The sequence below is a fragment of the Ixodes scapularis genome, unplaced genomic scaffold (assembly GCF_016920785.2).
Source record: "Ixodes scapularis isolate PalLabHiFi unplaced genomic scaffold, ASM1692078v2 PGA_scaffold4__175_contigs__length_147842914, whole genome shotgun sequence".
NCBI classification, from domain to species: Eukaryota; Metazoa; Arthropoda; class Arachnida; order Ixodida; family Ixodidae; genus Ixodes; species Ixodes scapularis.
This window is the reverse complement of record NW_024609879.1, coordinates 56,795,319-56,819,478: the sequence shown is the minus strand read 5'-3', so window position 1 is coordinate 56,819,478 and position 24,160 is coordinate 56,795,319. Positions and strand designations below refer to the sequence as shown.

At 42.7% G+C, this 24,160-nt stretch overlaps 1 protein-coding gene across 1 annotated transcript in view; it reads right to left on the bottom strand.

Annotated features, from left to right (window-relative positions):
- The window catches only part of LOC120849461 (retinol dehydrogenase 7-like), a 31,971-nt gene extending 17,259 nt beyond the window's left edge, over positions 1-14,712 (bottom strand). Inside the window, exons 1-4 of the mRNA XM_040221676.1 lie at positions 14,505-14,712; positions 5,359-5,565; positions 2,748-2,930; positions 200-332 (exon numbers count right to left, since the gene is read on the bottom strand). Of these exons, the coding sequence (XP_040077610.1) occupies positions 200-332; positions 2,748-2,930; positions 5,359-5,565; positions 14,505-14,712 (731 nt within the window). The remainder of the gene's footprint in view (positions 1-199; positions 333-2,747; positions 2,931-5,358; positions 5,566-14,504) is intronic.
- Positions 14,713-24,160: the final 9,448 nt, after the last annotated feature.

Below are 24,160 nucleotides of genomic sequence, written 5' to 3'. Positions count from 1 at the left end.
CCGTGCGGCTCTTAGACTAAGCATTGCGTATATAGACCACGGCCGGACTGGCATGACATCCAGTGTAGCTGCCAACCTCAGTATATGATTAATATCACCTTACTTGAGCACAACGCCATAGAAAGTGGGAGCAGCGCGCAACTCTATAGGTGTTGGACGCTCCGAATAATAGCGTGCAGAAATTCACAACCGAGCCCACCTGTACACCCAAGGCTCAATGGTGCTGACGTGGACTCCACTCTCGTAGTACTGCCGACGGAGTCCATCGGCAAGTGAAATGCAGGCGTGCTTGGTCATGCAATAAATTGGCGCTATTGGAAGGGTATCTCGGCCTGGGCGTAGGAGATGCAGGGAAGAAAACAAAATATTTTTGAAGTTGGAGGGGATAAAGAATAACTAGCACTAACTTTTTCACTTTGGCAACAAATAATCGGGAGTTTGAGCAGATCATTTCTACCGTCCCGCAACGTTTTCTGCAATGAGCTATAACATACGGAATTCTACAGACATGCAAACGGAGTGGTTGCGCTCTAGTTGCGTCTGCGTTGAGGAAAGCTTAATGGAGAAGGAAAAGCATTTATAAAGAAGTTCCTAGTGTTCTTAAACTTGCCAACCGCAGCACGTGTACGATTGATATATTGGTCTAGACAACTGAAAAGAGGCGATTTTTTTTTCTTTTATGCAAGTTTTGGCATTTGAAACTGAATATCGTGAGAAAAAGGTTTCGAGCTTTTGTGTAACACATCATTCTTTGATATCCCAGAGCTTGAACTCTACGTTGTACATTTGCTTAAACTGCAAAAGGCAAAAGTTATCCAGATGCGAATACCTTTTTTTGGAGACGAGCATAGGCACGTTTGCAGTCAGCTTATTGTTTTCCACACACAAAAAAGTCAAAAGAACATCGGTTCGCTGACTGTGGCCAAAGGTGCATTGTAACAACCCAAAACGCAGTTTCAAACATGAACCTCATCGGGAGAGAGCAAGATCCAACTAGTTACGATCCAGCCACGTAGCTTGATTACCCAGGCATCCTGGGTTTCATTCGCACCCCTGCCTGTTTTGATCTGGATAAGCATCTTGCAAGCGTACGCTCGTGTATCACTACAGAGTGATGCACGTTACAGACTCCAGGCCAGCAGTGGTCCTCAACTGTCTAATATTGTCATCTGCAGTGTAGACTCCAGACGCCCGTTGGATTTGACTATCTTCCCAGTGTCAAAACATACACACGGCATATTTACTTTGATCCAACTTTTCAAAGCGCATTCCCGGCAATTTATTTAGCTATTTTATATTTTTATCCTTCGTGCACGTTTCCTCTTTTGCGAACTTTGCGGGATATAGAACCTTGTTTCCCAATAATGTCTAGCTTAGCTCTTTTTGACGTAAATCACTTTTTATTTGAAGGTGTGTACGTGATTTGTTTTCTTTACATATAAATGACTTTCAATGTTTATCCTAAAAAATATCTTTGAACTACACTTTGCTTAGGTTTAAGTCCAGACGCACCAGACGCTACGAGATAATGGTACCAATCAAGCAGCGTGGAAAGCTCAAGTCGCCGGGCCTTTTTTGTTTATGATTTGTTCAGCGATGGTATATCGAATACAGAAACACGTCGAACAACATGGTGGTGCCCTTTTGACACTGCCTGATTAATCCCACCAGCTTGAGCGGCGGCTGCGTCTGGACTTAATGTAAAACAAAGTATAGTTCTGTATCATTTCACGCTGCAACCCCTGAAACCAAATCCGAGTCTTCTTAGATTCGGATTGCCTGAATTGCGGACCCGTGTAGCTACCAGAAAAGAGCTTACGAGCCTTTCCTGGAGGACACTGCTTCGAGAATATAAGTTTTCTACATTTTATTTGATCTTGAAATTAGCTGTCAAAGAGTCGCAGCGTTCCATTGTTCAAAGTGGGAACTAGTGCTGACACCACTTCACGGAACGTCATACGCTCGATTTTTTGTGATACAAGAAAAACTGTTGGATATATCTCAAAATGAAAAGAAGTCTGAAGGGATATTCGGTAGGCACAGTAAGGTTTAACACACCATGCAGTTTATTGGGCGCAGCGGAAATAACATTGCATGCTCTAATTCGAGAGTGTGCCCAAGTAGCACAGCAGGAAATGGCCTAATTTGGCACAAACATGGCAATTTTAGGGGCTTGATTTCGGCAGTATGGTTTGCTCTAATGCGTTGGCTAGTGCCACAGTGTATTGGCATTTTTATGACTTTTCTCTGGCTCACCACATCATTGCCAAAGTGCAAGACCCGAGTCAAAGATACTGCATATGAACTGAATAATCAGTATTCAAGCCTTCATCTGGCACTTGTTTGGCAGTTTAGGACCGAAAATACCACTTGAAAACCGTAAAACTAGAAAGGAAGCCGAACTCTGGCACTTCTTCGGCAATTTAGGCCCTAAGAGGCTAAATTACTTCCGGTTACCAGCAGTGAAGCAAAATATTGGCACTTGTTTGGAGAGTTATGGTCAAATTATCTCGACTCTGGCCAAACAAGTTCAAGTGCGGCTCTACCCTGGCCTTCTCTGACTTTTTAAAGCCCCATATATTCAGATATAAAAATAATTTTAGGCAAAGCACTGTGATACCTGGCTATTCTTCTGATGCATTGTCTACATAACTTACTGGAGGTTGGTAAGTGGAACTCAGCTGTTTTGCGAAACTACTTCGAAACAAAAATGCTAGCTTATGCCAATCAATTGAATAACCACTGACCAAAGCCGCTCGAAACGATGACGAGCCTCCCTCTTGAGTATCGAAGCAGCGGCAGGAACCTCTTGGCGACGAGGACGACGCCGAAGACGTTGACTTCGAAGGCGGACCGAATGCGAGCCATGGTCTGCCACTCGACGGGGCCCGAATTCTGCACGCCGGCATTGGCCACCACTGACCAGAGTACTGCGATTTAATAAACGAAAGAAAATGATCACAAAGTTTTGCAGTTGTTGCGGACGCAGCGACTACCAGAGAATGCAAGTTATTGCGCAACATATCTGTAGAATACATTGTTTACATCATTGGACCCGCGGTGAGGGAAGTGATGCCGTTTGAGATACCGAAGGCCGCAAAACAAGAGTGATTGGAATATTTGGTTCTGCGCTTTCTTCCTCCTTCTTTTAAGAGGAACAGTTGGCATTCGATTGCATCGTCTGCTTTCGACCGAGCCCCGCCCTCTGCTTGTTCGCTTTCCGAAAAAATGGCGTCACGTACGAAACACTCGATTAGAGAACCTAAAACTAAGAGAAGTAGCAACTCAAACCGCAACGTGTTTGCAATTTAATGAAAGATACCACCTGTGCATATTGGTCGCTCATGCATTTGTTAACTTGCAAATGATCGACGGTGTCTCCTTCCCGTCGCGCCTTTTATTACAAACGCGGGTTCACACCACGTCACCTCGTTCAAGCAGTTGCAAACAGTCTCAAATCTAGGCATACTTCCTTCGGTTAACTTTGTGTACTGGGTTGGCGACCGCCGTAGGAGCTGGTGGGAATATAGGTATTTTTTTACGAGGGAGCTAGGCTTAACATTTCACAAGGTTAAAATGCACCACTAAAATACATTTTTGGTAGATCACTGACCGCGTTACGGGCAGGCGCCGATTTTTTCGGCTGACTTTATAAGGAGCAACCTGATTCATATATCATGGCTCCTATTCGTGAAATTGTTTATTTGAAATTGAGGGAGCCTTGATTTGAGCATTAAACACAGATTTAATATTAGAAACTGTAGAGCAGTTGTAATACTTCTAGTACACCGTATTCATAAGCGTTTATTATAGCAATAGAGCCACGCTTTTTTTATTAATTGAACATGCTATTGTGACAAAAAAAACGAAAAGAAAAACGAAATCTTTGTATAATGTTGACGGCAGAGCTGTGAACCGCTGAGAAATGTATATGGAACGGTAGGAGTTAAGTATATGAATTTCAAGAGAGCGCAAACACTCTGCAAAACAATTTAAAAAATCTGTCGCCATTTTATTTTTGCAAAATTAACTTCATCACTCTGTTACACATGTTTGTCGCCATCCCCTTCGCTTTGTCGGGAACAGTCAGATTGTACAAGGCCTAACTCTGTCTTTAATTGCTAATGTTACATATGATGAATCAGCTTCACTGATCCTCAGTTTCAGTTAGGCCGCAGCATCAAGGACAAAAATTACAGAATAAATTCTATAATACAGAGTACTTCCCTGATAACAAATTATTGGCAAACCGGTAAACAATAGAAAAATTTGGTTACAATAAAAGAAATAATCCCGAAGTTCACCAATAAAGCGTTGCAGGCATCGATATTCATATAAAGAACACATCAATACGTTCTTTTCATAGCAGTAGTTTTTTTTTTATTTTTTTTTATTTTGGGGCCGTAGTATGTGCCCAATGGGAATACTCACCAGAAGTAAGAGACACCAGTGAAGTATAATAGAACCTTTTGTTTTGCAAACGCCAACCATTATAGAAAAAAACTGTTTTATATTGCGTGGTATTTTTTTTGAACACCATAGTGTTTCTAAAACAGTTAAAGTGGTGCGTTCTTCGATGTTTTCATCATTTTTTCATACACTATTTTTTTACATAGTTTACAGACGGGAGCAGTAATTTGTAAAGCACCAGAGCGCCAGCTGAGGTGACTGGCTGCGCCTTCTGATGGCGCGTTGCCGCTCGTCATTTTGCCGGTGATTCAAGTTTGAAACAGTTCACCCAATGCCGCTCGAAGCTTTTTTCAAGCTACCGGTCTTAATACATTCGACAAGGCTACGGAGTCTACGTTGGCATTCGCCTTTTGTGTGCAACTGCAAGCAAGATGTTGGGCATTTATTGTGTATATACATAAAACAATACATGCCAAGAGACATCAAATGAGTGCACCACTGTCAGGTTCACATTTATTGAATCTGGTCGCAGAACCTTGGCGCTTGGAATAATTGGCAGCAGCGGCGTAGGGTAATTAGAGCACTCCAAGAACGTACTGGAGCTTCTTTATTTCACAACCAAAACAGTGCCCGTGTGTTTCGTTAATATGCGTATTTACTTTCTTAATATCTGCATCCTATTTTACCTTTTCCTATGGATGCGCCATCACAGAACAATCCCGGTTTTCGTCTTCATGCTTTTATAAAATATATATATATCTCACAGAAAAACAAATACAGGCAAGCTGGTTTCCGTTTGAACATTCGGGAAAATCCTTGCTCAATATTTTTAATGTCTGAAACGTAACCCTGCTTCTGAACTGGTTGAAACTTGAGGCATCGGTTCAAGTCTACATAACTATAATATCAGTTTTTTAGTAGCCGACTTGTTGTTTGGAGTGCATATACCTCTGGAGCCCAAGTTATTCTTTACTTCTTGTAAGGCGAGCTCCACCTGGTCCTCCTTGGTGACGTTCAGCTGAAGGACGTGGATGTTCGGCGAAGACCTTAGTTCTCTGGCATCATCGCCGTCGGAGAAGAGACAGCCGGCAAACACGTAGAAGCCCTCCTTGGCCAATCGCTTGGCCAGCAAGTGACCGAAGCCCGTATCACACCCTGCATCGAGAGAACAGTATACAAAAATACTACCAGCATTTTATATCCGTAAAATTCCAGAGAGTAGGCCAATCACCTAGATGAAATTGATGTGACAGCTTCAACAGCTTGTGGCAACTAAAGTACTCTAGCACCAAATGTGCACAAAGTTATCTTGTCGTAATAAGTCTCGTTAAATATCAAACGGAAAGCAAATTAAACTTTGAACAAGGTGAGTTCGTATCTATGATGAGCTAGCATCATAATTTTCACATCGCTGAGACTATGCCACCTGATTGTAATTATCCTTAACACCTTGTATATACATGCTGTTCTATGTGACTTATCTGTTAGCAATGCCTTTGGACGATTTCTGTGCAGTCAAAATCACAACTCAACCGCTGGAATTGCCTAAATGCACACATGACCTACGATATTTAGCCGGTAGTAAAATATCGCGATAATCTGTCACAAAATGAGTACTGAATCTATAGAAGGCATTCAACTAATGCATCTGCATTACTTATATCAAGCTAACATAATATGCTGGAATACTGGTTCTGCTCGTGTGCTTTTTGCGGGGCCTTTCTTTTCTTTTGGCTAACCAGGAAGCGCTACATGGTTCGCCCCTAGCGAGTTGTTTATAGGCCCGAGATGTTCTCTTTACTCAATGGTGTAATATGGTTTGTTAGGTTGATGTAAATCATTGTTATATATAGAGGCCCGGTCGGATGTGGTCCAGCGGTGTAACGTCCTGCCGGACGTCTTTTGAGAGGGTGAACTCAGTGTCACTGCGCTGTAAGATTAGCTATGTTCCGTCATAGGGCACTGTAACAGGCGAATTATGGTATCGTTTTTTTAAAAAAAAAGGTGTACAATGTTGCAAATCTGGGCTTACAAACACGTTTCAGGGCTAGTTTCTTGGCGCAGTTGGCTGTAGGTTTCGTAGCAGGATTTTAACCGGATTGCGTATTTTCAGCAGTGTGAAAGGCAAGTTTTTTTATTTGTGTAAAAATATATACACCGAGTAGCCAAATATCGGTGCCGTAGAGCTGTTCTGTGGAACTTCACTTAATATAGGCTAGCGCAGCTGTGCGAATTCTCAAATACACAGCTGGCACGACTTCTGTCAACTAGCTTGATGAATCACACGCTCTAATTTCAGGCTTTATTTGACCGAGGCATGTTTACTCTATGCCGTTCAATCATGCCTGGTATGCTGTTGTCTTGGTGCGGTTTGCACCCAGAACAAATGACTTGCGAAAGAGGAAACGTTTGCATTGTTTCCTTTGATCTGTTGTTACAGTTTCCTGTACTCCAAAGTGGATGAGTCACAAGGCGATAAATATTTCCGCAACTGTTTCCGCTGTCCTATGTTTCGTGCGCATTGCATCCGGCCGACTGGTGAACCGACCTACGTGCGTCAGCAGCTATAGTTAAAGACCCAGAGCAGGGGCAACTGTTCCACGAATTCAACGGTGGGGTTGTTGAATCTAGCATCCGGTGGCTGTATTCGATGCCCGTGAAAAATATAGCAGAGCATCTATGCATGTTTTACTTTATGTTTTCTTTTTCCCGCATTTAATTTCAATTTATTTACATATATATATTTGCACAGGTGCGGAAGACTTGGGCAAAAACAGAATATATGTTGGCTTGGTGACGTCCATAGCCGCTTCGCAGAGAGACGCGGATATATGATGAGAAATGCAAGAAAGAAATTGCAATCCTGCAACGATAGAACAAGACAAAGTAAACAAAAAACACACAACTCTAAGAAAACACTGAATTCGAAATGTGCACACCTCTAGAAAATATTAAAGTATAACATAAACATATCTTTAATGAAATTGATGTTAGCGTTTTAACAGGTATGTAGTAAATATTAATAAACAAGTTAAAAACTATAGGAGGCTATGTCTTAACATTTCAGTTCCATAGTTCAGTCTGCTTTTTGGCATTTTTCAAAAATCTCTATAACGAACGATGTAAAAATTTCACACGCTTGTTACAGCAAGTATTTGATAAGTTAGGCGATTATTCTTTTTTTTTTTCTGGCAGGTTTAATTTTTGAGGTGTAATCATATAGATAAAAAAGTAGAATGTGGTCCAGTGCTTTAAGAAGCCGTTCTATATGAGTGTCATATAAGATATTGATTAACTCGTTCTCACTTAGCAGCACAAGCCGAAGCTTCTGAGGGACGTTCACATCAACTTAGAGAAGCATCGCCTGTACCATATGCTACACCAAAATCCAGGCAGCCACAAAAAAATTTTTGTACGAGCATCCATGTCTAGAAATAAACTTGTCAAACTAAAAAAAAAACAAAAAAAACACTTGAAATTTACTGCTCGAGGTGACGCAATATATATATATATATATATATATATAGGGTGTCTTTTTTAAGCTTCACAGGTTCGTTTAAAAAAGTTGAGCTACAATTATGCAGTTTTTGCAAGTGACGTATACGTCCAGATGGACATAGAATATGGGGTTAATTGTAAAAATCAGTCGACTAATTGAGTGAAATTTGCGAACTAACTTTTTAATTAGTGAGAATAATCGTTTAGTTCCCATTAGAAACTTGCTCAGCGTCATCGAAAACATTTAAATCATAATTTTTAGAAAACTTTGAGCGCGTGAGAAGTGCAGCTGTGCGCTAGAGTTACCACTCGTGGAGCAAATACAGGGCTGCGGCTCTCATAAGGGACGGAAAAATCGCGCGGGCGCCTTACCGCAGCCGCTAGACTTGTACCTGCTCCACGAGTGGTAACTTATACACTGCTACGCTTCTTATCCGCTCAAAGGCTTTCTGAAAATGACTGAATTAGTGGCTTCCGATGACGTTCAGCAAGTTTCTAATTAAAACCACATGCCTAATTTCATTAATTATAAAGTGAATTAACAAACTTTACTTACTTAGCCAACTGATCATTACGATTAGCCGCGTGTTCCATGCCTCCCGGCCGTATAACTCACCTACAGAAACCACATAAGTGTAGCTTTCACAACTTTTTTTGACAAACATGTAAGGCTTAAAAAAACGCCTTCTATCAATTTCGTTATGAACTTTATTTAAAGCTAAGTCATCACTAACTCGTAAAAGTAGGTCACCTGTGGTAAGAGGCAATGCTACAGAACAGTGCTCACAGACCCTAGAAGCTGTTGCTTTCTTATGGCGTAAAGTCCTAACAGCTGGATCACTATAGTACTACTGTAACATTAGCAATAAAATGTCATACTCTTTCGCTGTTTAGATATGCTTCCTAGCGATGCCTGCATTCAAGATGAGTGATGCTCTATCATGTTTTTACAGCTTTCATTTCCGATTTATGTCACTGGAATTGGTTAATTATACCTGAGCGGTTACAAATGTTATGGAGAGACAGCATTTTGAGATTCGCCACCTGAAAAAAATTGTCTAGAGGCTTGGGTTTTAAGTCTCAAACTCGTGCCAACTGTGACTTTCATAGCGGTTTTACTGACGTCATTGTTAAGTGATTAGGTCGAATACACCTTCAGATCGTGCTTTGTTCAAGAGTTTGCGGAGTATCTTGTTGAAAATGGGTGTAAGGAAGTGTTAAACTTTATTAGATAACAACTCAATTGAACATCGAACATCTATAGAACCAAAAGCTTGGATAGGTTTGAATTTCACAGCCCCAATCCTAAAAAAAACACAAATTTCTGCTGCGCTCCCTGGGGAAAGAAGTCGTTGAGTATGTTGTGACAGCCGGTGCTCCAGAACTGAGGTGGTGTAGGCTATTTAGGTTAGAGGCCGCCAGAGGCACGTTGCACTTGACAGGCCCGTACATGCAATGCTCACTACAGTCAGGCATTCGAGTAGGAAAGGCGTAATGCACATGGTGTGCATTAACTTCGTTGTAGTCTTTGATTGTTGCAACTTGAATAATCTAGATATTGCTGTTTTATCAAGTTCCCTAGTGCGTGCCCGAGGAATTGTGGCTACCGCGTGCTGTCTCCTGGTTGCACAGCATTTCAGTTCGCCTTACCTCGTCATAGGCGTCTTCTTACTCTTTAGTCTTTAGCTTTGATCATTTACTTTTATATATTCCAGTGTGTTTCTATTGTTTCTAGGTAAATTTATTTCATTCTGCGTGCTGTACGTTTTGTCTGGTTAGTTTTTGTTTAAATATATTCTGTTGTTTTCCACATGGGCGTCGACTGAAGTTACGTCGCTGCTTACGCCGCGGCGAAGATAAGCGCCACTCCTTTCACAGCGCGGCATGGCGCTATAAATTTGCCTATTGGATCGGGATGCACTCTCAAGAAAGCCGTTTCGAATATCAATGCAGATGTCATCACTGAAGGCAGGGCAACGACTTAGGAATTGCGACGTGAGAGCCTACTGCGCCTGGATCAGGTCGACCGCGCTCGCTCTTCTCAAGTGTCAGCGGGGGCCCTTCAAGCACCGTTAGCCTGCTGAGGATTCCTAACATTGCTTTTTTCCTCGCGAATACTTTTCTTTCAAACGCCTGCGAAGCCGTTGCAGGGCTCAGCTTACGATTCAACAACCGTCTTTGCAGCATCGTAATCTTTCTTCTTCGAGCGCCGCCAGTCCATCGTCACGGGGGTTTATGTTTGCGAAGGTTTATAAAATGCTCGCTTACAAGTCGTGTCGTGACTGCTAATCGCCGGCGCTCACCGACGGCCGACGAGCGCCAGAAAGGTTGCGATGCCGCGGGGATGGTTGTTGACTGGCGCTGCTAGGCTACGCCGAACACCAAAACGGCTTCGCGGGCGTTCGCAGGTCAAAGGATTCCACACGAATAAGCAGCGTGCTGCATTACCGCCGAGCTAGCGGTTCTGAAGAGTCAGGCGCTCTCGTTTCAGCGGAGCGAGCGCGATCGGCCAGGTCGAAGCGCAGTCGGCTCTCCCGTCGCGATTGCTACGTCGTTGATTCGCTTACAAAGATGACATGAGCAGTGACATTCCAAATTTGCTCTCTGGAGACTCCATGCATGCAATAGTAAAACAGACGAGTTTATAGCGAAATACAGCATCGTGACGTAGTACAGACCTCTGAAGCAGCGTTAGCAGCGGCATGATGTCTGTGGACTCCCGAGTCAAAGACGATGAAAGTTGCAAGAAAAACACTAAAAATTAAGAAAATACACCAGACACAAAAAAAAAAAAAAAAAAAAAAAAAACATTGACAAAAAAGAAACTTACACTGCAATTAAAAAAAAACTAAGTAATTAAATATAAAAGGGGACGACTAAGAAGACGTCAACAGTGCGGTAAGGCGATCTGTTGGGAGGGCAGCCAGAAGAAAGAACGCAGCAACCAAAATTCATGGGGCGCGCGCTAGGGCACTTGTGTAAAACTGAAAAGGGTGTATTGCTCTCGAGCGCAGACAGGAATATTTGTCAAAGATTAATTTTCAGCTTAATTTCGCTGTCCGAGGGACACAGAGCTCTATAAAATTCGTCAGCGAATTGCTGACGTGCAGGGGGAGACACAACTACCACTTTCGAACGTCCAAAAATATTTAAAATGAAGAATAATGTAAAAAGAAACCGGCGTTGACTCTTGAAATTACGAGAAAAAAATCCTTTGTTGCCGTGTAACCTGGCGTGCTAGTAACCTGCCTCTATATAAAGTAATATTCAGTTACAAATGTAAGGCAACAATCGAGGTGTTTGTCAATTTTCGGTGACCGCCGTCAAGCTTGCACGTGTTTCCCGCTCGGGATGGGTCGAGAATTCACTTAGAGTGACGTCCTGCACAAGCCTTGCCTTCTATATGGTATTTCAAGTAATGATGATACCCCCGCCATGCACTTCTTGATTGATCGCACTCCCACTATCCATCAAACCGAGAAGCTAAATACGCTATTGTAGTGGTCGTAGTTCACTCTTTGCATTGCATCTCTGGAAGAAAGCTTAACTTTCGCTCCTTTAGTGACAAACCATACTACTGCTCTAAGAACAACTATGCAACCAATTTTGTGATTTATGACTCGGATAACTCAAACTGGCGATCATTGCCTTTTTATATTGATACGCAATATAAAAAAATTAATAAAGAATGCGCGTTTTTTTTAACAGAGTAGTAATGAATTTTGTTTTGCCGTGAAAACGTGTTATATTTATTCAGCGTTCCAAACAAAAAGGAATGCTTAATGCAGCTTTTATTGCAATGGTACTGATAATAGTTGCTATAATTAAAAAGGATGAAGACAGTTAGGAGTATTGTTTTGTACAGATACAGCTGTTTTTATATAGCTGGCAGGTGTTAGAGACATGTGAGGTACATTTGAGTTGAGGAAGGTTGAGAGTATTGTATGCGATAAGTTCAGTTTCCTGCGTGGACATACAAATTACTTTAAAAATCATAAACTTCACTTTGTTCTTATAGAAATCTAGCTAAAATAAGGTTCCCATGAATATTTATTATTAAGGTTGGTGCCAGTATACTAAAGTGTAATAGAGTTTCTATTAGTATGTGACAACGCCGAAATTAATACAAATACTGGGCCGATATGGCGTTGATACAGCCGTATCAGCAACGAATCAGTTCAAACTCGGAATTGGGAGCGCGCTTCATTAAAGTGACATTCCAACGAAAAAGAATTTCTAAAGGGAATCGACAGGACACCTAAGTATTTTTGTTTTATTTTACGACTGAAAAGACATATTCTAGTAATGTTTGAGCAGTGAGACCAAATTTAAGTGAAGAAGGTGGAGGCTGCAGCGCGTTCAACCCCGACCCGTGCTTACAAGTTGTTTTCATCTCTCATTGGCTGGATAGATGATCGACGTGCGAAATGTTGGTTGTGGAATTGAATTACCGCGCCGTAACAATATTTTGAATGCAATTTTTTTCATCTTTGAAGAAGAAAAAGTTCGACAGAGTCATTTATATTTTCAAGAGTTATTGATGTTTTCAAAAGTGCCCCAAGATTGTCTTTTCCGGAATGGTGTGACACGATGACAAACATGGCTGCCAGCGTCGACGGAGTGCGTGATGAACGAGTGCAGCTTGTTGAACTCGTATTTTTTTACGAGTGTGTGTCGTTTTCCGTTCACCGGAGTGTAGAAAGGAAGATTTCCTCAACCGATTTAGTTTGTAACAACAACTACCGCAAGTACGCTACTTCGGAAGAGCTGCGCTGGTGCTTGTTTTTTGTAGCGGGACTGCAGCCTAAGTCAGTCCCGCTACGAAAACTACCACGTCAACTATGTTGCTCGCTCTGAGTTGATTTGTTCGTTAGTGCGTGTTTCTGTTGAATAACGATGTTGGTTTCCCTTAAAGCGACACCGATGCTTTTGAATTCTGCAACCACCGTGACACACCCCTTTCGAAGTCACGCGCCGATTATTAGAAGATCGAAACCACTGCACAATGGTGGAGTGGCTGTATTGAGGGACTTGCAGTGATTCCTTAAGATAGCGGACGTCGGAGCGTGGCCAACTCTACAAGCCTACGAGCCAATCCAACAGCATCGAACGTGCAACGTCACTACGCTCATCCCCGTTTTCTTTGTGTTTTTTTTTCTTGTGCTGCGGCGTTGAGGTTTTAGTCCTCAGTATGCAGGAACTCCACAGCTGCCAACAGAGGGCATTATTTGGAAGAGGGTCTACTGCAACCATGATTTTATTATTGAGAACGTAGCTAGACAGGAAAAATTTGAGGGCCACTTGGCTGGAGATAATCTTGCGTTCGGCTCGTATCAAGTTAGTTCAGGTATGTTCCCGTCATTTCGCTTCGAAAGGAAAGTAGCTCAAGGTTTGCAGTGCACCTGGCCTGCGGAAGTGAATATATTTAGGTCACATTAGAATTGGGCGTCATGACGCTCACTCACCTTGCTCGCGGATGCCATGCGAAGAAATAACAACAACCTAGACACTGAAATGACGGCATATTTAATTTGTGTTTTTCTTAGCCCTCTCGGTCACGTTTACCGCAAGTCGACAGACGTTGAGAGGCGCTCGTATTCGACAGTCGCTCGCACAATATGGAACGCTAAAACGCCGCTTTTATGGACGTCTATTGCGAGTGTTGTAGAACTTGTTTAGGCGGGGGCGAAATAGCAGACGGACGAAAGCAAAAACGGACGCCGACGCGCAGAGTTCATGTCCGATTCTTACAGGCTTTGCAGACGACGATAGATTTGGTAAAATAGCATACGATTCCGAAGGTTGCCTCGCGTCTGCACTCTTAATTGGCGGGCAGTGTCAGACGCCCAACTAGGCTTACCGGTTGTCGCGAAATGCTGACACTAAACTTCCGAGGGTTTTCGGCAGAGCAGCCAGAAAAATCCAGGAGTAATGGGCGGGGCCATTGATCTGTGGGTGGGGATTAGAGCGGGCCGTGACCTCCACCTAAATTGCGTCTAACAGCGTAAATATTGTCCGAAAAATGGAAAACAGATTCGTCAAAACAATTGAGATAAGAACTAAGTGTCCGAAATGAGCGTTAAAGAAATTGTTTTCGTTTTAATTACGGTATTTTCTTTAAGCAGCAGCATCATACCTTCACTACATGGAGCACCTATCTTTAGAGTGGGACACACCTTTCGACCCATTGAAGGTTCTAAGGTCTACCAATTTCAGAAAAACTCAAGTCAAAAACAGAGCACGCGTTGTCTCCCTTTCTAGGACAACGTGGAAACAGTTATTATTATATAGAAGACAATGCCTACACCTTTCCACCTCGAACGGCACCGCTATTGGAATTACGCAGCGCCGTCTAGCTCCTGTCAGCGTCGCCGCCAGCGAGTCTTGCAGCGTCTAGCAGCGTCTCAAAAGGCTCGCGAAGATATACAGCGATGCCAAGACGCATGCGACTGTCGCTTTGCGGCGTACTCTCGTCAAACTGCGGCAAGCCATGCCGCTTGAAGCAAGCCGGGGATCCACCGACGATGCCGTCACGAGCGGACTCGTCTTCTCTGTAGCATTGATACAGAACAGGCCGGAGGTTTTTTGAGTCTCACCTGTGATGAGCACAGCTTTACCGTCCCCATCAACGAGCTTGAGGAACGCCTTCCGCCGCAGAATCCAGACCGTCCAGTAGCTGACAAGCGTAATCAGAATCAGCAGGCCGAGGATCTGGGCGCACTGTACCAGCAGCGGCACCCTGGCAGACACCAGCCAGAGCGGCACCGCCAGCAGGAGGAACAGGTGGGCCGTGGCGATTCGCATTGTTCGCTCGCTGGTTGAAGAAACAACGTGCGGACCCACAGCTGTATCAGCACACACTCGCTGCGAAGGTACTCACCGGATACAGGCAGACGCGTTTTACGGCGATAGCCTTGCTTGGCGCATGCAACTGCGGTTTCGCGAGCAGGTCGCATGTCTTTTTCGACAAAGCCGTGACACGCTAAATTTAGAGCAAATATTTGTTTGCCATACTTTCTAGGGGATCACAATGTCTTTATCTTGTGACGTCATGGTATGACGTGACGACGTTTTTATGCCGTCAAAACGTACTCTCTAACTTTAGCGCCTACGAATTTGGCTAAATTCAGTGTTGAACTTTGTTTGCTAAATAAAATTTAGCTGACATTTTTGCTATCTTTAATGAGAATCTAGTGTCGCGTGACATCAGGGTACCACGTCACCTCACACTGCCTCTGGGATACTTGATATCATGTTATCCCGTAGCATCAATGTCACTGAACATCATCTGTTTAAAAATCGCTAACCCCACTACCCGCATTTTCCGATGACTATAACTAAACTTGGCTAAGAGTCACCTATGTATGCTTATTAGCTTTCGTTTGGCGAACGAATTTTTTATTGGCATGTTTTGTGTTTCACTTTTCTACAGCCAAACAATAGAGGAATATGAAATGTCAGTAAATAACCACGCTCATTTTATGTCAATCTCCACTCTCATGTTTGAATCGAACGAATACTTATATATAAATAACAGAGGCGGTATGCTTCACCATAGCCTCCTCTATACGGAGAAAGCCTGGCGCGTCGCGTGAAAAGACGGCCGCCGTAAATGGGAAAGGAGGGGTGGAGAAACGGGAGCGGAGAGAACCTTTGCTGCTAGCGCCACAAAAGAGCGAGCGGCCAAACGCAGAAACAATCTTTTCTTCTTCTCTCTCTTTTCTTGTCGCTATCGTGGAGAGGAGAAACTCAACGTCCACCCTTTCCCGTTTCTCCCTGCGCCCTTTCGAATCGCCGCGCCTGTTTCTCCCGGAGTACGATAACGACGGTGACGAAAACACAAAAACAAGCGTGGTTCGGGGAGCGGCCGCTCATGACCCAAGCGCTCACTGTCTAGGTCTGCCTTTTCTGCTCTGCGCTACCATATTGGTCACCGTTCGGCACGCTCCTCCTCTCCTTTTTCCTGCGGCCGCGCGCCCTATTGCTCCGTCGTCGATGTGCCAGGCTTTCTCCGTATAGAGGAGGCTATGGCTTCACTTATTCAAATTGGCCTATTCTCGTATCCGCCTTAAAAAACCTCAATGAAAAAGTCCGGGTTTACGCCAAGAATTATTAATTTCCCCCTTCGTCCGATGAATTCAGATATATATTGCGAAATTTAGGCATTATATCTATGTTTCATTGTCAAGGCTCACACGTTTAAAAGTCAAAAAACATAATTTCTACCCCCACCCAACAAATTTTGCAAGAGCTAGTTCGCCCAGCAATAGGACAGGGTGCAAACGTGTTTTAATGCGATAGAGTCCTTTAGCAACTTGACCGTCGTTTCGAGATGGGCTATTTAGCCTCGAATACACCGTAGGTATGCGCGTTGCGTGCATGCGGAGGCGCCGCGCGACCGTGCAGCGCCTTTGCATACGCAAGAAGTCCGCATACGCACGAAGTCCGCAGGCGCCGCGCGTATGCGGATGTCGTCCTCGATGTCGTTCTAGAGGTCGTCTAAGAGGTCGTCCTAAACGTGGTGTTTGACGTCGTCCTCCAGAACGTCGTCCTCAACGTCGTACTAGACGCAGTTCTTGAGGACGTCCTTGAGGTTACTTTGGAGGTCGTCCTCGAGGTCGGTCTAGACGTCATGTTTTACGACATTTTCTAGGATGTCGTCTTCGACCTCCTCCTTAAGATCACATTAGAAATCGTCCTAGGAGTCGTTCCAGACGAAGTCCTTTAGGGCGTCGTCCTCCACGTCTACCTAGACATCATCTTTCACGTCATCCTAGAAGTCGTCATTTAGATCGCCCTAGAGGTCGTCCTAGAGGTCGTCATAAGCGTCGTCTTTGACGTCGCCCTCCCCTCTAAGCAATTGCTCATGGCTGCGGCACAAGCCGATAAACCAGCGCCGCTCATACACGTATCGGGAGTACGCACATATTCACATTCGCACCCAAGCTATGAAGCGATTGCTCATGGCTGCAGCACGAGCCGATAAACCAGCGCCGCTCATCCATGGAGCGGCAGTACGCACATATTCACATTCGCACCCAAGCTATGAAGCAATTGCTCATGGCTGCAGCACGATCCGATAAACCAGCGCCGCTCATACACGTATCGGGAGTACGCACATATTCACATTCGCACCCAAGCTATGAAGCGATTGCTCATGGCTGCAGCACGAGCCGATAAACCAGCGCCGCTCATACATGGAGCGGCAGTACGCACACAACCAGATTGGCACCCAAGCTATGAAGCGATTGCTCATGGCTGCAGCACGAGCCGATAAACCAGCGCCGCTCATACATGGAGCGGGAGTACGCACATATCCACATTTGCGCCCCAGCTACGAAGCAATGATCGGTTTTAGTTGAGCTGGTTGTTACAAGGTCAATGATGGCGGCGAAACAGCTTGGCCATTACACGATTACAGAGAAACAAGACAAGTCACACACACGAAGCTACAATGATGCTGGGAAAACATCTTGAACATGAAACGATTACACAGAGACAATAAACTGCACGATAACACGGGGACAAAGCAATCACTCGATTTCGAAGTGGCGCACCGTGATCGCACTGAGGTTCATGAGGGCGTCGTAAATTATTCATAAAATACAGTGTTTATCTAAACTTTGCATCGTCGTATGCACTATGAGCTGCATTGTGACTCTCATGACAAATGATATAGCAAGTCATAGGCTACAAACAATAGTGGTTTCTGCAGTGAAATTTTCCTTGGGTGACTACGAGTATTGCAGCTGCCAAACTGAAGTTAAAATGTGTGCTTATCTTCCTTGTCACCATCTTGTGTCCTTTTTGCCCTCGGCTCACGGCATTTCAGTCTGTGCCAGATAATTATTATTCTTTAAGAAACTTTAATAAAACGCACAATTTATTCATTCAGTATGCAATAGGAGTCTAAGAAATTTCGTTCTCCTCGCGTAATTAGTATCTATATAATCTCTCAGCACTTCAGCAAATATATCAACCTCTGTATTAAACGCAATAAAAGTAATCCATTGACTAAATACACCAAAGCGGTAAAATTACTACTTTATGGGCAGTGATAGTAATGATCTATGTATTGTGCTAGTATTTTTATGAGGTCATATTTAATGGAGTAGGCATTTCTAAAGTTTTGCTGTCTATAATAAATTTTCATGCGCTGACGAGCGCGTTAAAATTACTATTCACAGACTATTCACCAGGTGCGGTCTGAGGGAGGAAAATAAAGACTTATCTTCTCAAATGAAATTCGGCCTTTCCGGACTATACCGCAGGTGCAAACTACAATCCGTATAACACTGTAGTCTTTTCCCCTTCAATTATTACTTTATAAAGGCGACATCTGTCTTTTGGATATCAGTGATTGTGCTCGCCGCTAGTTGCGCTCATCTGCAGTGGTTCACATTGACAGAGAGGAAGACTTTGCTTTGTAAGTCTTTTACACGTGTGATAAGGAATACGAAACAGTCAGCAGAAATTAGATACTACTTATTTTCTTTAACATCACTTACGTGTGCTGATAGAAATTTAACGATGAAATATTCCAGCATAGTGTAAAGCACTGAGTGGGTCCTACCGTACATATGAACGCAGGAAGTTGTCCGGTCAATGCGTTCAATGATCTGTACCCTTAGTGGAAGAAAATAAAAGAAATGGTGCAAACGTTTGTACTTTTATGAATCAAAATACAGTGAAAATTTTCTTTGTTATGCGTTTATTATGCAATGAATATTTTCAAAATAAATTGAGTGTACTTAGCGTTCTTGGCAACATGGTTAGCGCGCTTACCCTGTTAGGAATAGACGGCCTAGGTACTAAAAGCATACGTTTCATATACTAATAAAAATTTATAATACGTTGGAATATACTTTGTGAACTGACTTATGAGGACGCGAAATTGATATGAGCGATTTCAGATGAATCGAACGGAGGGTGGTTGGTCGAGATTTTTAAATAAACTGATGTTTTCATGTGCTATATTTTTTAGTGTCTGGTATAAACGAATCCACACTTAATTTTGACCAGAAAAAATATTTGGGGACGAGAAAAATCGTAAGGCATGAAGAGGTGGACAGTTGCATTAACGCGTATTGATGGAGGGGGCACGTTTGAAACTGAATAACTACAAGAATAAAACTAGAAGAATTGTAATACTTTTTAAAAACAAACTATTGGTATAGCTTGCTTTTAATATAAAGTAATATATATATATACATTTCACTTGTTTTTCTAAAAATTGCCAAACTTGCCCACTCTAACGACAAATGGCGAAATTTGGAGGCCTGTATCCCATGACATCATTTAATCATTATCATATAATTTGCAGGTTGTGTTTGAATTATATTTGGCTATTATGTAAAAAATAAATAAGGTATCTGAGTGATACGATAATCGGGATATATCTAAACAATCATGGGAAAAAATATCAAACCCCGAAAAATTCCGATGCAAATAAAAAAAAAACCACCTTCGAGACTTCTTTTTTTTAAATTTGGGTACCCTGTGATATTCTATTTCAAAGTTCATTTCTGTTAAAAGCATGTTGCATTATTTTATTGAGAATGAAGACACATCTCCCTAAAGCAGGGTACTTTTTCAAAGCCTACACTTTGTAGTGCCCTACACGATAAGTGACTCTGAGTTCCAGTTTCAGGAAACTAACACGCACGTATCATATATTTTTAATCAAATAAGGTCACTGACAACTAGAGCAATCGGTCACACACTAAAAGTGAGGAGAAGCCATATACAGCATTTTACCTACAGCGTACGAAGACGTACTAGAGACTAGTGATTCTAGAAAAGGTGAGGCAGTGTAATGTTATGCTTTCCGGTATAATTTATACTTAAACTGAAGAAACAACTTAACTTCCAGGCGAAAAAATAAAGGTAGAATATTAAAATTGTTTAGGTTAGTTATGTATGTCCAGGTACAAATCATTTCAGGTGAACGGTGTCACCGCGCCGGACTGTAAGAGCATCGATGCTCTCGGTGACCGAATGGATCGTGGCAAGCCGAGATATTTTATCCTGCGCGATCATAACGTTTCGTGATTCTCAGATGGTGATCAGATAAAGATTATAACCTATCACCAAGTAAAATAGTAGGTTGAATACCCCGCGAAGACTGTGATAATTAAGAAAACCATGCATTCAAAATAGGCAGTCCATGGGGCATCAAATTCGGCACTTGACACTAAGGCTTTCTTCGATGTATCCATTTAATTAAGTTTCTTCTAACGAAATCCGACTGTCTGTACCACATATAGGTCAGAAGTTCCTTCTGTCGATGACTTGCACAGCCGTCATGTATGCCAAGACTGAATGCCAGGAAAGGCACGCACCGTCAGCCACTCTTTCTTTTTTTGTTGACGATACCGAACAAGCTCATTTTCGTACAAATACGCAAGATGCACCAGCTTCTCAAATAGAACGCTCACCATTGTCCAGGCCGTCTGAATTGCGTTTATTGAACGTTCTTTCAGGTTGTTCAGCGTGGCCTGGTGCTCCACAAGTCCGCCAACTCCGACGCATGCATTTTCCCATGGATAGATGCAGAAAATAACTACTGGGCTTGTGGGCAATCATTCTGTGCAAACTGCTGAAGCTGGTAGCAGTTCTCAAAAATTACTAGCGGCCCCGTCACTTACGTACGTCACGTGCGAGTATACCGCAACGTTGCCTTCAACCCATTCTTTCACTTTTTCTAGAGCCAAGCGCGTGAGAGCGACGTCGTCACACAGGTCCTCACTAATGAGAGCAACGCTGTTTGTAAATTTTCTTGCCGTCACTACACATTTAAACATCGTAACTTTTTTTTTCTGCAGTGGTATGCTTTAACTTAGTCAGGAAGCACGATGGTCCAGTTATCATCAAAGTCAAAATGAAAGACAATGCTCAAGTGTTGCATGCACCAGCTTTTCATCGTAGATCTCTCTATCTTGCGTTTGTCAGATATGGTTGTGAAATATCCAACTTTCAACCGTTACTTGAACGACTTTTAGGAAAGTCTCAGAATGCAATGTCGTTGTTGTTGTTGTTGTTTTTTCACAAGGTCGCCGGACTTCCATGTTGTAAGCACAATCTCTTCAGCCTCTGGGATATAAAGTTTCTCGATTGTAAGAGACTAGCCTTTTGGGCAGTGATATCAGACTCCTTAAAGACACAGACTTGTTACTGGGTCGCACAGAAATGCTGAGTTCATTTCACCAGTGTTGACTGTTGAGCCTGTAGCATTCTCTACAGCGGTCACCCAAAGGTCATAATTGGCGCAGCACACAGAAACGGACACTTCCCGGTATGGGATATATTTTACCCATTTAGGGCGCAAGAAAAAAAATTTTGTTAGCCCAACGCCGGAATCAGGATGCTTGTCTTTGTATACACGAAAGGCCTCTCCGATTGAGCGTGTCAGAAGCGCTTTGGCGCGAACGTTTTCTCCCCGTCGAGCATGACAAAGATCACTCCTTCTGGTTGAGACCTTGGCGCGAACATTGTAGCTCGTCTTTCGTGAAGTCCTCTATGGCAGCAGACAGGTTCTCAGGGCTCACCTTGCCCCTTGCGTAAGGATCCTGCTCATACCACGCGCCATGCCTTCCCTTAGCTAAAACGTAAACACTGTCGCCATATTAACCTTTCCTAGGTTAACCTGGCGACCGCGTTTACGCTCTATTGTATTTAGGCGGGGCTCGAGCATTTGGGGGTTCTGCTCTCTGTCGGTGTGCCACTGTGTGCCTGATATTATCGCCCGCGAACCCAGCGAGTGGGATGGCGACAGGCATGACTGCTCAGTAAACAGGCATCGGCGGCTATATTTTGCTGGCTGACGCTAACCCTCTCATTCTTGACCGCGAGCGGGGAAATGCGAACAAAGATTGTATCGGCCGTTTTGCTAGAACTAGCGACGAGTGTCTCCTGATACTTCCGTCAACTATTCCGGCATAATCGTGATCTACGCGAGGAAATAGTTGTTGCTAGCCACAGAACACTATCACGCAGAAAGGTAATGCTTGAATATATTTATTCTAGATATAAGTCAGTGATATATATAAAATAGAGAGATGGTGATAGAGGGTAAGAGAGAGGAGCATATATAGAGCGGTAGGAAAATAATGTAAACAAGGTTCCCAGTGGCCGATGGCTGCTGGATTTTTTATCGGATAACTAGTTCGTAATATGATAGTTCTTTGTACACAGTAGTTGCTCCTCAATTTTAGTGTGTGAACGACTTTTATAGTTATCAATGGCCTCATCTGAATAAAAATATATAAAAGGTGTGTGTTAGTTTCATGAAACTGGAACTCAGAGTCACCTCCTGTATAAGGCAGTGCTAAATGTAGGCTTTGAAAAAGGACCCTATTTTGGGGCGTTGTTTCTTTTTATTAGAAATAAATGCCCAAATAGAGTATAATAGGGTACCGAAATTTAAAAAAAAAAAAAAAATATAACCGAAGGTGGTGGTGGTGTTTTTTGTTTGTTTTTTTTGTATCGGAACTTTTTGTTGTTTGATTTGTTTTCCATGTTTGCCTAAATATATCTTGTCTATCGAATCACTCAGATACATTTTTTTTTAAATATTAGCCACATATAATTAGAATACTGTCTGAAAATTATATAATAATGAATGAATTATTTTATGAGGTACAGGCCTCCAAATTTTGCCATTTGTCGTTCGAGTAGCCATGTTTGGCAATTTGTTAGAAAGCTGAATACAATTTAAATAAATATTATTACTTTCTATTACAAGCACGATATACGCATAGTTTGCGTCCATGAAGTACTATAATTTTTCTAATGTTATCGCTTTAGTTATTCACTTTCAAACATGCCCCCTCCATCAGTGCGCGTTAATGAAATTGTCCACCTCTTCATGCCTTACGACTTTTCCTGTCCCCAAATATTTTTCTTGTCAAAAATAAGTTTGGATTCGTTTATACCAGACACTAGAAAATAGCATATAAAACATCAGTTTATTTAGAAATGTCGACCAGCCACCCTTTGGTCAATCTTCTCTGAAAAGTCTTGGTGTAAAACATTTTACAGAAAGTAAGAATATTTACCAAAGGCAAGAATGTTGAAAACAAGTAAGACTTTAACGCATATTTACACTATTATAGCTTTCTCAGACGGGCATAAAAGGACCTATACGCCAAAAGCCTCTAGGAGTTTCAAAGGGCATTTAAGTTCTGCATGTAAACATCGCTGTAAACATCGTCATTTAGACGTTGTTTACTGAGACTGAAGTCTTGTAGCACGTTCAAACGCATAAATGACGTTTACGCCAGGAAAATATTGTATTGGCTATAGAAATTATGTTAAACGTTTTTCTGAAAGAAAAGAAAAAAAAATAAAAGACGAAATTCCAAGTTCAGTCGAGTGATTACAGCAAAGTTCACTTTAAACCCAAGCGAAGCAGTTTTGTGGCAATTAGCGGCAACCCTGAGCGTCCCCCGCTCACTTAGTCCTAACGCAGCTCAGTGCTCCCGCTCCTTTCCGTGCTACGCTTTTGCTGTGTTCGGTTTGGCGTTGTGCTCGCGCTTGAGTGTTATCGCGCGCGTCGGAGGTCCTCCAGCCGGTCCTCCCAGAGCTGTGCCAGCGCCCAGGTTGCCTCAACGCTTCAATGGACCCCTTCCTACTCGTGGACGCTCCTCCTTTGTTCGACATATCGCACGACGCAAGAGTGATATACAGAAATATATATGTACAAAACTATATGAAATATATGCAGTATAGTTAGTAAACTACTATTAAAGAATGATAAAATATAAAGTAGAGAAATAAAAGCTAGATAAGTAGGGTTGTAAGGAAAATCGAGAGGAGGAAAACCGAAATGCCGAAGCGGACGATGCGAGCAGATGAGCAGCGGGACGACGAGGCCTACTAGATAGCTGGGGCCGTGAGAACAAAAAACTATTAGTCGAGCGAGTTCTGTACAGAATATACGTGAAACACGCTCTTTTTCAATAATAAAAATTTAAAAAAAAAACATTGATATCTGATATCAGTACGATCTTTAATTTCAATACGCGTCTCTCGTGTAGACCGCCGTCGGCGACAGTACGCCTTTAGCAGCCGCAAAGGAGTTGTGGGGAACTCAGGTTCAGAAAAAGGACCTTTACGCTAAATGCCATTGAGTTGCCTTTTTACACTGCTTAAATGACATTTATACTGCCCTAAAGATCCTTTTGTGTGTCTATCTGACAGGGGTATGAAACCACCAGCGACAAATTCCTGCCAGCTTTTTGTCTAATATTTT